The sequence below is a fragment of the Hippopotamus amphibius genome, chromosome 16, assembly GCF_030028045.1.
Source record: "Hippopotamus amphibius kiboko isolate mHipAmp2 chromosome 16, mHipAmp2.hap2, whole genome shotgun sequence".
NCBI lineage: Eukaryota > Metazoa > Chordata > Mammalia > Artiodactyla > Hippopotamidae > Hippopotamus > Hippopotamus amphibius.
In genome coordinates this window covers 57,075,377-57,090,739 of record NC_080201.1, presented here as the reverse complement: position 1 = coordinate 57,090,739, position 15,363 = coordinate 57,075,377, and the positions used below count along the sequence as shown (strand labels likewise).

The following is a 15,363-nucleotide window of genomic DNA, read 5'->3' as shown; positions in this document are numbered from 1 at the left end:
AACTGTATACTTAGAAATGATTAAAATGGTAAACTTTATGTAATGGATAGTTTTTCACAATTAAAAAAAAAAGATGGAGAAGGGAGCCCGTGAGCTTGGTAGTTCAGACACTGTCAGTCTTGGGTTCCAATCCTGCTCTGTGGCCAGGTGATCTGAGCCCTGAGGTAGCCATTCCAGGCCTCTTTTTCCAGATGGCTCAGCTGCAGAAAAGGGACACCCCCCCCCCCCCCAACCTCTGATGCCTACTCTGCTGCGTCTAGCATCTAAGAGCGGGTATCTAGAAAGTTTGGTCCCAGGATTTCTCCAGTGGTCCAGTGGTTAAGACTTCGCCTTCCAGTGTAAGAGGTGCAGGTCCAATCCCTGACCGGAGAGCTAAGATCCCACCTGCGCTGCGGCCAAAAAACCAAAACATAAAACAGAAGCAATATTGTAACAAATTCAATAAAGACTTTAAAATTGGCCCACATCCAAAAGAAGTTTGATTCTAAGGACTAACTGTAGCAGCTGAGATGGGTTTCCGTCTCCTGCCCAGGGTCGCGGGAGGGGGGTGTCTCTGGCTTCTGCACAGCCGGCTTGTTATATACAGCGCCCACCACCCTCCCCCGCCCCAGCCCCTAAGCTGGGTGTGCAGAGGGAAGGATCGCAGGCTCACAGCCAAACCGCTGGGCTTGCAGCTCAGTCTGCCACCTACTGCATCCCTCGAGGCCTCGATTTCCTCACCTGCGAGATGGGGCTATCAATTCCCACATGGGGGCTTCTGTGAGCATCAAATAAGTTACCCCAGGTGAAGGGCTCGGAGCAATGCCTTGGTAAATGTTCTGGAAACGTTAGTCATCATGCTCCTCTGCTTGGACTGGATGCAGCCAGCCTTCCAGAACTGAGGCCGTGAGCCGGTGGAAATCGCTGGCAAACATCTTTATGCAACCATGTGAGGTCTTCCGGGAGCGTGAGGGTGTCCGAGGATGTTAAGAACTGCCGTTCTCCTTCAGTGCTTTATTACCTACGTGAGGGAAGTAGGTCCAGAACCAGGAAGGGGGGCGGTCCCTCTCCTGGAGATCCCATATACATGCTCCTCCCCCTCAAACACCCCCAGAGGCCTGAAGAGGAACCGGGTGCATCACCCTGATCCAGCTGCAGTCACGCCCACCTGACTACGGCAGTCACCTCCTCGCCCTGTCTGTTCCTCACACGGCCGCCCGAGGGTGCTCAGGAAACCTAAATCAGCTCGCAGCCCTCTGTTCAGAACCCGCCTGTGGCTCCTGCCTCACTCACAAAGCAAAGTTATCATCGTGGAGCTCAAGATCCCACAGGATAGGCCCCCTTTGTTTCCTCTGACCTCACCTCTTGTCTGTATCCCCTTCTCCCCCAGGTTCCAGCCACAGGGCCTCCTGACTGTTTAACACTCCACCCACACTCCTGCCTCAGGGCCTTTGCACTGACTGTTCTCACTGCCTTGGGTGCTCTATCCCCAGGTCTCCCTGTGGTTTCCTCCCTTATTTCATGCAGCTCTCTGCTCAAATGTCACCTCCTCAAAGAAGTCTTCCCCACCCACCTGATCCTGAGGTCCGTCATGTACAGTTGGGTAGGTTGTTCACTGCACACAACACTTGTATGAAGGGGGCTGGAATCCAGGTCACGTGCTGCTCTCCAAACTCTAGGAGAAAGGGGTGCTGTTTTCTGGTTCGCACAAAGGGGTTCTAGGGACTAGCAGCTGCTTTGTCCACTCCTTCACCCTGTGTCATGGATTGAGTTGCATCTCCCCAAAAGATATGCCAGTGTCCTAACCCCTAGTGAGTCATGTGTGAATGCGATCTTATTTGGAAATAGGGTCTTTGCAGATGGAATAGTTAAGATGAGCTCATACTGGCGTAGAAGAGGCTCTAATCCAATACGGCTAGTGTCCTTATAAGACACACCGATGCAGAGGGAAAATGGCTTGGGAGGAGAGACTGGAAAAGGTAAGGAAAGATCTTCCCCTAGAGTCTCTAGAGGGACTATGGCCCTGATCACACTTTAATTTGGGACTTCTAGCCTCCGGAACTGTGAGAGAATAAATTTCTGTTCTTTAAAGCCACCCACACAATTGGTGGTACTTTATTATGCTTGCCATGGGACGCTAACACACCCTGCTCGACTTTCCCCACATCTCTGACACTGTACACATTTACAGTCAATCTTCACTATTAGCAGGTGCCCTATTTGTGAATTAGTCTACTTGTTAAAATTTATCTGTGATGCCAAAAACTTGCAGCACTTCCACGGACATGCACAGAGTGGCAAAAACATTAAGTTGCTAAGGGGATTCTCTCATACTGGAAACGAAGTCTCATTCTGGGGATCTATTTAGTGCCATGTTTTTCACATTTTTGTGTTTTTGTTGATTACGCGGTTTCAAACGGCCCCAGATGTAGTGCTCCATGCTGTCTTGAGTTCTTAAGCACAAGAAGGCTGGGATGTGACTTTTGGAGACAACACCGGTTAGAGAAACTTCATTCAGGCACTAGAGTGCCCTTGGCCTGTGAGTTCAATGTTAACGAATTAAGTGAAGTGTCTTTCAACAGAAACACACATAAAACAAGAGGATGTCTTGACAGCTTTACAAAAATGTGATCAGAGGCTGGCAGGAAGTTAACCCTGTATTTCCCTCCCCGCCAAGAGCGATGGTTCAGTAGTCACTAAGCCCGTGTTTCCAGAGACCACAGAACTTTCCTAGGGACGATACGAATCACCTGTTTGGTTGAGTTTTTCACTGCCGGCTTCCTCTACTAACAAGTGAGCTCTCCTAGGGCAGGCACTTCTGTCTTGCTCAGCTGCACCCTTGTGCCTAGGACAGGGTCTGACACCCAGTAGGGGCTCACGAATGTATGTGGAATAAGTCCTCACAATCCCCCTCCCCACCCACCTGTCGCCCCAACCCCCAGACTCCAAACAAGTCCCAGAAGACCCAAAAGCAATGGGGGCGGGGGGCATCAGTACAGTTTTAAAAAAAGGATCGTTTTTTAATTTACAAGAGTTCTAAATGTACAGAATTCTCCTTTAAAAAAATCGTTATACACAATAAATACAGTACAAAAAAATTTATCTTACAGTACTAGTTTTGTCTCCAAGATTTCAAAATCTGGCGCAGGTGGCTGGCGGCAGGAAGAACAGAGGGAAGACTGGCTGGGGAGGGGGTGGGAGGAAGACCCCGGTTTCCTGTTTTGGAGGTGCTCAGATTTCAGTCGAGGAACTGAAGGCTTCGAAATCTCCCTCACTCGAGCACACACAGAGGGATACAGGACACGGAGCGGGACGCACACACATGGATGTGACACACGTGCCCACGGGCACAGAGCTCCCAGGTGGGGGTCCCGGGATGCAGGCTCACGCCGCCCCTCCCCTGCGTTTCCTTTCTCGGCCTCCGGGGGGCGGTGGGGAGAGGCTGAGCGCGGCTCCCAAGGGCCCTGCCGGCTCTGAGCGCCCTCCATGCGTGGATCCGTGAAGCCACATGGATAAGCCCGGTACCCGGATATGCGTGAGCAGTGGGGACAACCAGAGACCCCTCATCCCTGGCCAAAGCGCGCGTGTTCCCCGCTGGAGGGGCGGAGTGTGGCAGGAAATGGGAAGAAACAGGAAATGACACACCAGGATTACCCCCTCCTTTGGCAGGGGGACATTTTACATTACGGCCCCCTCCCCGAAATCCACGACCCCCACCCAACAAACCGGCTGAAGCAGGAGGTGGGGGACGAGGCCTTTGTGACTCAAATAACTTAGGCAAGAGAAACTCAAGGGGTCCCCGGCTCATGTCCCCCAGGAGGCTGAGGTCAGACGCCCGGCTGCCCCCCTCCCCCCTCCCCGCGGCGTCCCTGCGGAGCGAGGGGACAGGGAAGGGAAGACCAGCCCGGTGTTATCTGTTCAACGTCCTGGCGCCGAGGCCACCGTTGTGACTGGAGGGCGGGTAGGCCTCCGGCCTGTGCAGGGGCGTCGGGGAGGCAGGCGTGACGGCCGCCGGGGCGGCGTGGGGGTACGGGGGTGCGGGCGTCCGGCCGGGGGCCTGTTGGAGGTTCAGGATGCTGTCGATGGCGCTCTGGAGGTGTTCCGTGAGCGTGTCGTCCTGCGGGCTGTCGCTGGAGAAGCTGGCCTGGTCCACATCGGGCGACTCGGACTTGCGCCGCTTGGCCGGGGGCAGCGGGGGCGCCTCCCAGCCGGGCTCCCGGCTGCCGCTGCCCTGCCCGGTGCCGGCCGCGGGGTCGGCCGGGGCGCCCTTTAGCATCCGCTGGTACAGCTCGTCCTCCACCGCCGCCAGCTCGCGGATGAGCCCGCTGGTGGCCTCGTCCACTTTGGTGGGCAGCGGGGCCGGGCTGCCACCCCGGGCTCTGCCCACCGCCGCCGCCGCCGCCCCCTCGACCGCCCCGCCGCCCGGGGCCTCCACGTTTTCGCGGTAGGTCTTGCGGAGGGGCAGGCGGGGGCAGTGGGGGGCCGGGGCCGGCGGCTTGCGGTCGGCGGCGGCCGGCTGCGGCGGCGGCGGGTGGTCCACCGTGCCGTTCATCTGGCCGGTGGCGGGGGGCGGGGCCGGGGGCCGGGGTGGGGGCTCGGCAGCCTTGAGGGCGGCGGGGGGCGGCGGCGGCGGCTGGTGCACCGGGTCCAGGGCTGTGTTGTGGACCACCTTGCTGAGCCCGGCTTCCTGTTTGATCTTGAGCTTGAGGCCGATGCGGCTCCGGGCCTCGTAGGTCTTGATGGGCGGGCGGTTGCGCGAGGGCATCGGGCCGTCCTCGTCGGCGTCCAGGGAGGAGGTGGCGGAGGACGAGGAGGACGAGGACAGGGAGGAGGAAGATGCCCGGGCCCAGGTCACGGAAGGGGAGCCGCCCGCCCCACCGTGCCGGATCACCAGCTTGGTGGGCAGGTGCAGAGGGGTCTGAGCTGGGGCCCCAGACGCTGAGGACGGTGATGGGCCGTGGCCGGGGAGCCGGTGTCCCTCGGAAGAGGCAGCGACGGGGAGGCCGAGCGAGCGCGCGGAAGACACATACTCATCTGCAGGAGAAGGGAGCCAAGGGAACCCGCGGGGTTAGGGAGAGCGAGGCACCTGCAGAGCGGAGCCGAGGAGCTGATGTACACCGAGCACCTACGACCTGCCAGGCCCAGGGCTAAGCCTCTGACTCATCAAATCCTGAGGACACTGCGAGGTGGGACCCTTTCCCAAATTCCTAAGTCCCCCTAACGTGCAAGCATAGGTCAGCACCGGAGAGTGGACACCACCTTCACTTTTGCAACCCAGGCACCTTGCTTGCTTCACCCCAGTCCTGGCTCTGCTCCCCCCACTTTTCTATCCCCCTAGGGGTGGCAGAACATTCCCTCCATCCGGGCCAGGATCGAGGAGGCGACATGGACACGCCGCGCTGGAGAAGGAGGAGGGTGAGTTCAGCTCTGGGGTTTCGGAGACGGGAGGACTTGGCAGGAAGGCGGGGCGCGGGCGCCGCCCAGTGGCAGAGTGAGGGAAGGCCACGCACCCGCTCCCGCCCCAAGTCTAACTGGGCGGCTCGGGCACCCGGCACTGGGCGGGTAGGAGTGGGGGACACCGCTCCCGCCCCTCTCACCGGGCTTCTCCTTGGCCAGCTGTTTGTCCAAGGCCAGCGTGGTCTTTTCCTCCTGAATGAACATTCGGTCGATCATTACCATCTCCGCTGAGGGGCTCACCCTCTGAAGGGGGGGAGAGGAGAGAAGATGGGCCAGTGAAGAGGCGAGGTGGGGGAGGGGATGCGAGCAACCGGGATGGATGGGAACGGATTCCAAACTGTCCTTGTGATCTGACCCAGCCTCCCTCCCTCCTTGCCCAGAGGGGGTTAGGGGATAGGGCAGGGTCCCCAGGGGAGGAAGGTGAAGGCCACCCTACCCGGGACTCCTCCAGTAGCAGGAGGCGGTATTTATTGAGCATGGCCTGGGTGCGTTTCAGCAGCTGCGTAGAGACCGTCTCAAACTCCTCGTCCACTGCAGAGGAAGAGAAGAGGTCCAGAGACCCAGATGTTGGGGAGGGAGGGACCTGCAGATGCGCAGGGAGCTGGGCGCAGCCCCACCTACCCGCAGGCAAAGGCGCACGCAGGGCTGCACCAGCATCTGCTCCTCGCCACCCTCTGTGGTCCTCTCCCGCCCCCTCCACATGCCGGGGACAGGGTGGGAGAGTCCCAGGGGAGGCCTCACCTTTGTGGTAGTCGTTGGGGGAGGGGAGGGCACCCTGGTAGACGTGGTAGGGGAGGAGGCGATGCAGGGCGTCTTCGAAGGAGGGGAAGGCCGTCTTGTAGTCAGGGTGCAGGACGGAGCCCTGATGTTTGTGCAAATGCTCCAGGAAGCTGAGGGGTGGGGAGGACAGCGTGCGCACACACATACACACACACACACACACACAGAGCTGGTGGTGAGGCCAGGAGACAGCAGATCCTGGACCCTGAGCCCCAGGCCACAAGGCAGACAACGAAGGGACCGGGAAAGGAATGCTGTGGAAGTATGGGTTAACGTGTGCTGAGTGTGCCTGTTCTGCCTCGGTGCATCTCTGTTGACAACCAAAGACAGTAGGTGCTATCATTATGCCTATTTTACAGATGAGGAAACCGAGGCCTGCAGAGGCGAAGTCCCTGACCCAAAGCACCCAGAGTGAGGAAGAGGCAGCACCGGGAATCAAGTCAGATGCCAGTGCTTAACTCAGCCTCCATGCAATACCGTCTTCTGCCACTTGGGGTCAGCATGTCCCCACTCTGCCTCTAACCCAGCAGCAGGCTTGGGGAGGCGGGGCAGGCAGGTTGGGTCCTTGGCTGGTTGATACGATTCAGTTCTCTCCCGGGGCGAGCACATATTATGTACGATTGTCTCTCCCACCAGACATGCTGGGCTGGACCCTGTGCTGAAGCCCAGCAGCCCCCACACACCATGGGGGCAGGACCTGGTCTGTCTGGTGTTTCCAGAATCCAGCACAGAAGTGGGCACTGTATGAGGACTTGACCAACACTCTCAGGGGAAGGAGGGCAGAAGAGAGGGACAGAACGCAGAGAAGCATCCAATGTTTACCCGCCCCTCTGTCCAACCACACACCTGCCTGATTACCATCCACCCACTCACCCAGGCCCCCATTCGTCCTTGCACCCCCCCAGACGCCCATCGCCCATGCCCTGGCACGGAGCACTGGCCGCCCCAGCCCGGCGTGAGAGGCTGGGGTGCAGCGGCGACTGAGCCACACCAGACCCCTTCCTCCTGAGGCCGGCAGCCCAGCTGCCTCATGAATGCTCCTCGCACAGCCTCACTGAATCCTCACCCCTCACCCGATTATCACTACCACCCTCACCCCACGTTCTAGAGGGGCAAGCCGAGGGTCTTCAGGGAAATGGCACCGCCAAACCACAGGGCTGACGCGAGGTGGAGAGATGGCGTGGGGTGGGAGGCACGAGGACTGGGCGCGGAACTCACCAGGCTTCTTTGCTGGGCTGAAGCGTGAGTGGTTTCTTCAGGCCACTCAACTTGCTCTCATACTGCGGGGGAGAGAGAGGCCGGTGAGAGGTCCTGCGACACAGGAGCCTTCCCTCGGCACCCTGACCCTCTCTACCCCCTGCCCAGGACAGAGGTGGGAGGGGCTGACGTCCCCCGAGATGGGATCCTGGTCCCGGCTGCGGGATGCCCTGCATCACCCTCAGCCTGCGGGGAAGACGCGGGCTGGGTCCAGGGCTGGGCCGTGGTGAGACGTAGGGGACAGGCAGGCTCGAGCCCCAGGTGCCCTCTGCCTGGGTGCCCTCCGGCCCCTGCTCTGGCCTGGGTCTCTCCGCCTCCACCCTGGTGTCTCCCTCCCTGCCCATCAAACAGCCCCTGAATTTCATCACCGTCCAGCACCTGATCTGCACAGCCTCTTTCCCCCCACCCGTGATTCGTCTCATGTTGCCTCCATCTTTACCTTGACTTCCAGACTCATGCCTGGTCTTCCCTCTCAGCCTCTTCCGAATCTTGGTCTCTGCCTCAGTCTCCCCCCAACCCTCCCACTCCCTGTCTCGCCCCTTCCGTCTGGGTAACATCATCCTTGTTCTCTCCCCAACCTCTGCCGTCTCTATGTGACTCCGTGTCTGCCCTGCCCCTCCATCGAGGGTCTCACCCCGCCTGTCCTGAGCCCACCCCGTCCCTCCTCCTACAGCCTGAGCCTCTCACCTGCTCCGGCCCCCACGGACCTTCTGGGGTCTCACTCAGGCCATCCCTCCTAACGTCCCCCTGTCATTTTGGTGTTTGGGGGTGCGGTCTCAGTCCAGCTGTCTCGGTCTCTCGTGTGCCCCCCGCCTGGACTGTCCTGCTGTCTCTCTCACCCACCCCCTGGCTGTGTCTCACCTGCCTGTCTCTGCCTGCCAGTCAGCTCCCCCTGCCGAGGGGACGTCGCTCGGGTCCTCCCCTTCCGCTCCGGCGGCCCCTTACCTGCAGCCCGGAGGGCTTCCCTGGCCCGGACGCAGCAGCCTTGGCCACAGTCAGGGTCGGGAGGTTGCTGGCAAAGGCTTTGCTCTCGGCAGGAAGCAGAGGAGGGAGGCCTGGGGGTGGGGTGCGGACAGACAGGGTTCAGGGGTTACTGGCACGAAGGCCCCTCCAAAGACGTGACCCTGAACCCCGCATTTCTCTGGTGCTTTGGCCTTGGTGGCTGTGCCGGCCCTGGAGTGAGATCGGGGGAGACAGCCCTTCCTCCTTCCCCATCCCTGTCCCAGGAGGTCTGGGCAACCCCTTGCCCCAGCCCGTCCTCCCTGTCAACTCAGCCGCCCGTCCACCCACCTCTTTGGGCCCCCCAGCTCTCCTGTGTGGGCTACCTCCCCCCTACCTGCAGTGGCCATGGGCGCCGGGGCCGGGGGATGGCTGGGGGTCCCGGATGGGGCCTGACCGCTGACCAGCACAGAGGCAGTGGGGCTGGTGAGGGGCCCCAGGCTGGCGGAGGTCTGCGGGGCGGCGGGGGCCCCCACAGCCTTGCTCTGGAGAATGATTCCGGGCGGCACCTGAGAAGGAGAACAGGTGGTTGGGGGGGCACAGGCTAGGAGAGGGGGCAGCCGGGAACCAGGGTTGGGGGTGGAGAGAAAGCCGTACAGCGGGAGGGATTCCGACGGGACTGCAGGGGAGGGCAGGGGCGCAGGGCGGGTGGTGGGCCAGACCCTGCCTCCGATTACCTGGTGAAATCTCTCGAGAAGAGCCTTCGGCTGGGGCAGCGCCGGGAAAGGGGCGGTCACCATCTGGAAGGTCCGAGGAGGCGGTGGGGGGGGCGCTGCGGGCTCGGGGACCAGGTGGAGGGTCGGAGGGGGCGTGGGGGGCTTGTGGGGCCCCTGACCGGGCGGGAACTGGAGCTGGAAGTCAGGCGGCGTGGGGGCTGGCAGCCTGGAGGACGTCTCGGAGGAGGAGGCCACGACGGAGGAGGTGGAGGCCGGAGGGAGGTGGGGGGCTGGGGCCAGCGGGCCCTCCAGGGGCTGGGCTGGGGGTCGCAGAGGGGGCTGGGGTGGGCCTGGGGCAGTGGGGGCCGGGGTGCTTGCAGGTGGGGGGATGCCCAGTTGGTTCTGGATGACAAAGATGCCAGGCAGCGTGGGAGGGGCCTGGGGTGGAGGGCAAGGGTGCAGGGCGGGCTCTGAGGGTGGGCGGGACAAGCTCTGGGGCTGGGAAGGTGGCCGGGAGTGGGGTCGGGAGGGCGGGCGGGAAGGGGGCCGGGCAGGGTGTGGGGAGGGCAGGTGGGGGCTGTCTCCCAGAGGGGCCTGGTGAGGTAGTGATGGGGAGGAGGAGGGGCCGGGGCCCTTCGGCGGAGCCGCTGCTGGGATCTGGGCAGGGGAGGGAGGGAGAGGGCAGGGGGCGGGGGTCAGAACCAACCTGGGCTCCCATTGCCCCAAGACACGGGGGACCCCGGCCGCTCCCGCCAGAAACGCCCCTTCTTAGCCACCCCTTGTCCTGAGAGAAAGGACCCCACCATCCTTCCCGCCTCTCATGTCTCAGCTCCCCATCTCACTGCTCTGCCTTCATCCCCCCAACCCCGCACCTGTCCACCTACCTCATTCCCTCAGCCTGTGCCCCACCTCCCCCCGCACCGTCTCTCCCCACTTCCCCTGCCATCTGTTCCCCACCTTATCCTCCCACACCGCCGCCCTCTGCCCTCCCCCCCCCCCCGTGTGCCGCCCTCCCCAGTCCCCCCAGATGAAGGCGAGCTCTGCAGGCTTCGGGGGGCAGGAGCGGAGGAAGCAGTGGCGGCAGGGGCAGGGGCACCACCCCAGCTGCCCAGCAGGTAGGCGGGGGCCAGGAGCGCGAGCGCGGCAGCCAGGGGGGAGGGAGGTGGCCAGGCGGGGGCAGCGTCCCGGCCGCCAGCCCCGGCCCGACCGTCCAGCTAACCCGGGGAAACACACACCAGCACAGACACCGCGGCTGCGTACTGGGGCGGGGGGCTGATGGCCAAGGGCACGGCTGGGGACTGGGGGACCCAGGGACCAGGGATAAAGCTTGAAACTGAGGGTCAGGCTCAGGTCCCTCTGGACGCCAGCCCATGAGTTACAGGTCCCCTTCTAAGTGTCCGTGGCCTCTGTCTCTGTGTGCCTGTGTGGCCGTGGCTGCACGCCTACCCGGGAGCTGTGGGAGCCTGCAGGTAGGGGCGTGTGTGTGTGTGCGCGCGCGTGCGCACGCGTGCATCAGACCTGCATACACGATTCAGGCACGAGTTCTGTAACACGTACACAGCGACCTTGCCTAAAACACACCTCAGTCAGAGGGTCTCGGTCCTCTGCACTCTCTGCCCGTAGAGGTCACCTCCCCAAGAACCATAACCTCGGCGGCTGCTGTTCAACCAGAGAGCCCCAGCTGGGCACCCGACACGGAGCTGGCACCTTTCTGCTGAGTCACAGAATCCGTACCCCGGTGACGGCGCACACAGACCCAGCACCTACGGCTGGGAACTTGTACCCACTCGTGTGGTCTCTCCACGGCCCTGAGAGCTGTGATATTACTGGACCCATTTCACAGATGAGAAATTGAGGCCAGGGAACCAAAATGACTGGTCCAGAGTCTCGGACATGGGCTCGTCATCTCCCTGGCTTATCTACACCACCCAGTGACTTCAGAGCTGACCAAGAAGGACTCAGGCTCAGAGGGCTCAGGGGACTTGCCAAGGCCACCCATCGCTGCCACGCTCCAACGCTCCAAATCTGGGGCTCTTTGCTTGAAGCCTCCAAGCGTGGCCCTGAATAACCTATGGCAATTCAAAATTAAAAAAACAACCAACCGACTGATCAATCTGTATGTCCCCAAAGGCTCGCCACCTCTAAGGAGAGCTCAGAAGCTTGGACCTTGGCTCTCTAGAGGCTGGTGAGATTGTCACCTGGACAACCATCTGGAAGGCGGTTTCATCTGGTGGTTTTGAAAGAGCCTTGAGTTGACCCGGTAATCCCCCTCCAGGAATCTGTGATAAGAAGCGTTCAGGCGCTTGCTCGCAGGGCTGGCCACTGAGGGACTATTTACAATAGAGAAAACAGGAGAAGAAACCCAACGGCTGCAGCAGGCGAGTAGCTAAGTGAGTAAGGATGAAGGGAGCCAGGCCATTCGACAGCCAGCCCCCGCTCCAAGCACAGGCTTCCAAGGGCTTGGTGACGTGGCAACACGGACGTGCCAGATGCTAAGTGAAATACAGATAACGATCCATGACACGGTCATTGGACAGCTGGCTAAACTGCATTATGGACAGTGGATCTGATAACAGCATCGTCTCAAGGCTAGATTTTGATAACTCTGCTGTGGCTGAGTAAGAGAATACTCTTATTCTCGAGGGCTGAAATATACTAAAATATTCGGGGCTAAAGAAGCATCATGTCTGCAATTTACTCTCAAATGATTCAGGGGGTGAAAAATGTATACGTGTTGAGAGGGTTATGGCTAAAGTGAACGCAGCCACGTATTTACAGTGGGTAAATGTGGCGGGGCAGCCAGCTTCTGTGCTGGCCCCCAACCATCCTCACCTCCTGGTATTCAGTCTCCTCCCATGTTGTACCAGGGTTGGCCTCTGTGGCCGAAAGAACTCAGCAGAAGTGATCGCTTATGAGATCAGGTTATCAAAAAGACTGTGACTTCTATCCTGGGCTCTATTGGTCTCTTTCTGCTGATCAGAAAGAAGAGGGAAGCCAACTGTGGAACATGTTATGAGCTGCCTTTCGGAGAGGCCCCGGCCTCACTTCCTCTCTACGTGGGCCCTCCCTCCTGCCAGCAGCTGCGCGAGTGCACCATCTCGGAAGCAGATTCTCTAGCCTCGTCAAGCCTTCAGATGACTGCAGTCCCCGTTGATACCTTGACTGTAATTTCCTAAGAGATCACAAGCCAGAACCCTCTAGTTAATATGCTTCCAGATTCCTGATCCTTAGAAACCATGTGAGATAAGTTAATGTTTGTTGTTTTAAGCCTCTAAGTGTTTTGTTTTGTTTTGCTTTGTTTGGGGGGGGGGGAGGGATTTGTTACACAGCGATAGACAAATAATACATCTAGTCAGAGAGTACAGAACTCTCACAAGTATTATGCCCGTGTACTAGTCTTACAAATTTGCTATATGTTTGAAATGATTTTAAAATGAAAAGTTTAGGGAATTCCCTGGTGGTCCCATGGTTAGGATGCCAGACTTTCACTGCCAAGGGCATGGGTTCAATCCCTGGTCAACGAACTAAGATCCCGCAAGCCGCATGGTGTGGCCAAGGGAAAAAAAAAAAAAAGAATGAAAAGTTTAAAAGTAACCAAAAAAATTTAAAAATTAAAAAAAAGAATCTCACCCTCATTAAAAATACAGAGATAAATAACTATACACTCCTCCCAAACCAAGTCAAAAACCAAAAGACAGGGACTTCCCTGGTGGTGCAGTGGTGAAAAATCTGCCTGCCAATGCAGGGGACACAGGTTCGAGCCCTGGTCTGGGAAGATTCCACATGCTGCGGAGCAACTAAGCCAACTGCTGAGCCTGTGCTCTAGAGCCCAAGAGCCACAACTACTGAAGCCCGTGTGCCTAGAGCCTGTGCTCTGCAATAAGAGAAGCCACTGCAATGAGAAGCCCACACACCGAAACGAAGAGTAGCCTCCGCTCACCACAACTAGTGAACGCCAGCGCGCAGCAACAAAGACCCAACGCAGCCAATAAATAAATAAATAAATTTATAAGGAAAAAACAACCCCAAAAACCAAATGATGACCTAGGGGAAATAGTTGCAACTCACAGCCTAGACAAAGCTCGTCTCTCTCACATAAGAAGAGCCTCTAGAAGTTACTAAGAAGAACAAGCCGTGAGAAAAAGGGGGCAAAGGGTATGTATCAGACAGTGCACAGAAAAGGAAACACAAAAGACTTAAATATTTCAAGAGATGCGTCATAAAAGAGATGCAACTCAAAAGCACACCATGGAGCCATGTTCAGGAATCACATTAGGAATAAGCTGTGTGTCTCATAAAGACACCCGTGCATTGCCTCTGAGGGTTTAAACAGGCACCATTTGCTACAACCTCAGAGGAATGCAATTCAGCAGTAGCTGTGCAAATTCTAAGTTCACCTGTGCTTTGACCCAGCAAACAGGCTTCCGAGAAGTGACCAGAAAGATACACCTGCAGGTGCGGGAAATGACAGGTGGATACGTTGTGTACTGCAGCTCCGCGTGGAGGACCCAAGCCTGGACGTGGTCTAATGTGCATCAGGACAGCACTTCTGGGGATGAAGGCTCATCCATCCCTAGCGGTACAGGGGACTACTTCTCCACTGCAACAAAGGACCAAGGAAACTCCCCATGTACTGCCCAAGTAAGTGGATAACGTGCTACCTGCTGGGTAGAGAGAAACGTAAACCTGTATTTGCATGAGGTTACATGTGCACAGAGCTGGAAGGAGATACAAAAAGTAAGCGCTGAGGCTACAGGGACGGGTCGGGGGGCTTGGGATGCAGGCATGGGGTGGGATGCTTTTCCCCATACTTTAAAAATGCCTTTTCATGACTGAACCATGTGACTATAATACCTAATGTCAAAAAGGACAAATGTTTTAAATGGATGGGAAGAAAAAAAAGCAAGGCCGAAAGGAAACTTCATACCAAAAATGTTACCAGCGGCTTCTGCACGCTGGTACTATAAGTGATTTCTTCTTGGTGGTTTTTTTTTTTTTTTTTCTGTATTTTCTAAATTCTCTCAAGAAGCATGAAATTATTTTTATAATCACTTTTTTTCTTAAGCTCCCGCATGAGCTGACTGTTTACCGAGAGATTCCAACTGCTCGTGGGGAGATGGGAAGATGCTCGATTCACTCAGAATTAGAGAGAAGTGCAGGAGGAAGAGTGCATTTTCCTGCCTGGGTGGCAGTGGGTCGCTTACTGATCTGGGGTTGAGGAAGCTGCTGGAGGAGGCCTTCACTGGCACAGACCTCGTGAAGGAGCAACCGGATTGGTCCATGACATGCATGGGAAGCGCATACAGTCAACCCTCTGTATCCACAGGGATTGATTCCGGGACTCCCTGGGATACCAAAATCCAAGGATGCTCAAGTCCCTTATATAAAAGGCACAGTGTTTGCATATAACCTAAGCACATCGTCTCATATATTTCAAATCACCTCTAGATTACTTATAATACCTAATACAATGTAAATAGTTGAGTGCAGCAAATTCAATTTTGCTTTTTGGAACTTTGTGGAATATTTTTCCCCGAATATTTTCGATCTGCAGTTGGTTGAATCTGGGGATACAGAACCTGTGGATATGGGAGGCCGACTGTATACCCTCTGACCCAGTGGTTCTATTTCTAGACATTTACCCCATGGGTATTCTCACGCGTGTGCAAAGCCTGATACAAGAATATATGTATGGGAGTATTGTTCGTTACCAATTCCATGGGAAACCGCCTTAAGTATTCATGAATAGGGGACTGAATAAATGAAGTCTTGCATGCCTACATAATGAAATAAAGATACCAAAAGGGTTGGCAAACTATGGCCCAGAGGCCAAATCTGGCCTGCCGCCCACTTGGTCGACCATTTTGTACAGCCTGCAAGCTAAGAATAGTTTTTTACATTTTTAAATGGTTGAAAAGAAGTCAAAAGAAGAATACTATTTTCTGACTTAGGTCACGGATGGGAAATTCCAATTTCAGTGTCCGTAAATAAGGTTTTATTGGAACACGCCTGTGTTCATTCATTTATCTAGAATCTAGATCTAGAGCTGCTTCTAGGCTATAAGGACAGAGACCTGTAAAGCCTGAAATGTTTACTATAGAAAACTTCATGGAACATTCGCCCGGCTTCTTTCACGCTCCAAGACTTTCAACATGCCCGGCCTTGTTCAAGCACTTTACGTACATTCATTTATCCCTCACATCAGCCAGTGAAGTAGCCGCCGTTATCATCACCC

At 57.2% G+C, this 15,363-nt stretch overlaps 1 protein-coding gene across 7 annotated transcripts in view; it reads right to left on the bottom strand.

The window, feature by feature from the left end:
* Positions 1 to 2,981: 2,981 nt before the first annotated feature.
* BICRA (BRD4 interacting chromatin remodeling complex associated protein) overlaps positions 2,982 to 15,363 on the bottom strand; it is an 80,811-nt gene continuing 68,429 nt past the window's right edge. For 6 of the 7 annotated variants that reach the window (XM_057712158.1, XM_057712156.1, XM_057712161.1 and 3 more), the window contains 8 exons: positions 9,150 to 9,785; positions 8,810 to 8,981; positions 8,419 to 8,528; positions 7,435 to 7,496; positions 6,178 to 6,326; positions 5,873 to 5,967; positions 5,577 to 5,679; positions 2,982 to 5,013 (listed from right to left, as the gene is read on the bottom strand). In XM_057712158.1, coding sequence (XP_057568141.1) covers positions 3,890 to 5,013; positions 5,577 to 5,679; positions 5,873 to 5,967; positions 6,178 to 6,326; positions 7,435 to 7,496; positions 8,419 to 8,528; positions 8,810 to 8,981; positions 9,150 to 9,785 — 2,451 coding nt within the window. In that variant the 3' untranslated portion in view covers positions 2,982 to 3,889. The remainder of the gene's footprint in view (positions 5,014 to 5,576; positions 5,680 to 5,872; positions 5,968 to 6,177; positions 6,327 to 7,434; positions 7,497 to 8,418; positions 8,529 to 8,809; positions 8,982 to 9,149; positions 9,786 to 15,363) is intronic. The other variant, XM_057712162.1, reaches the window with a different exon arrangement.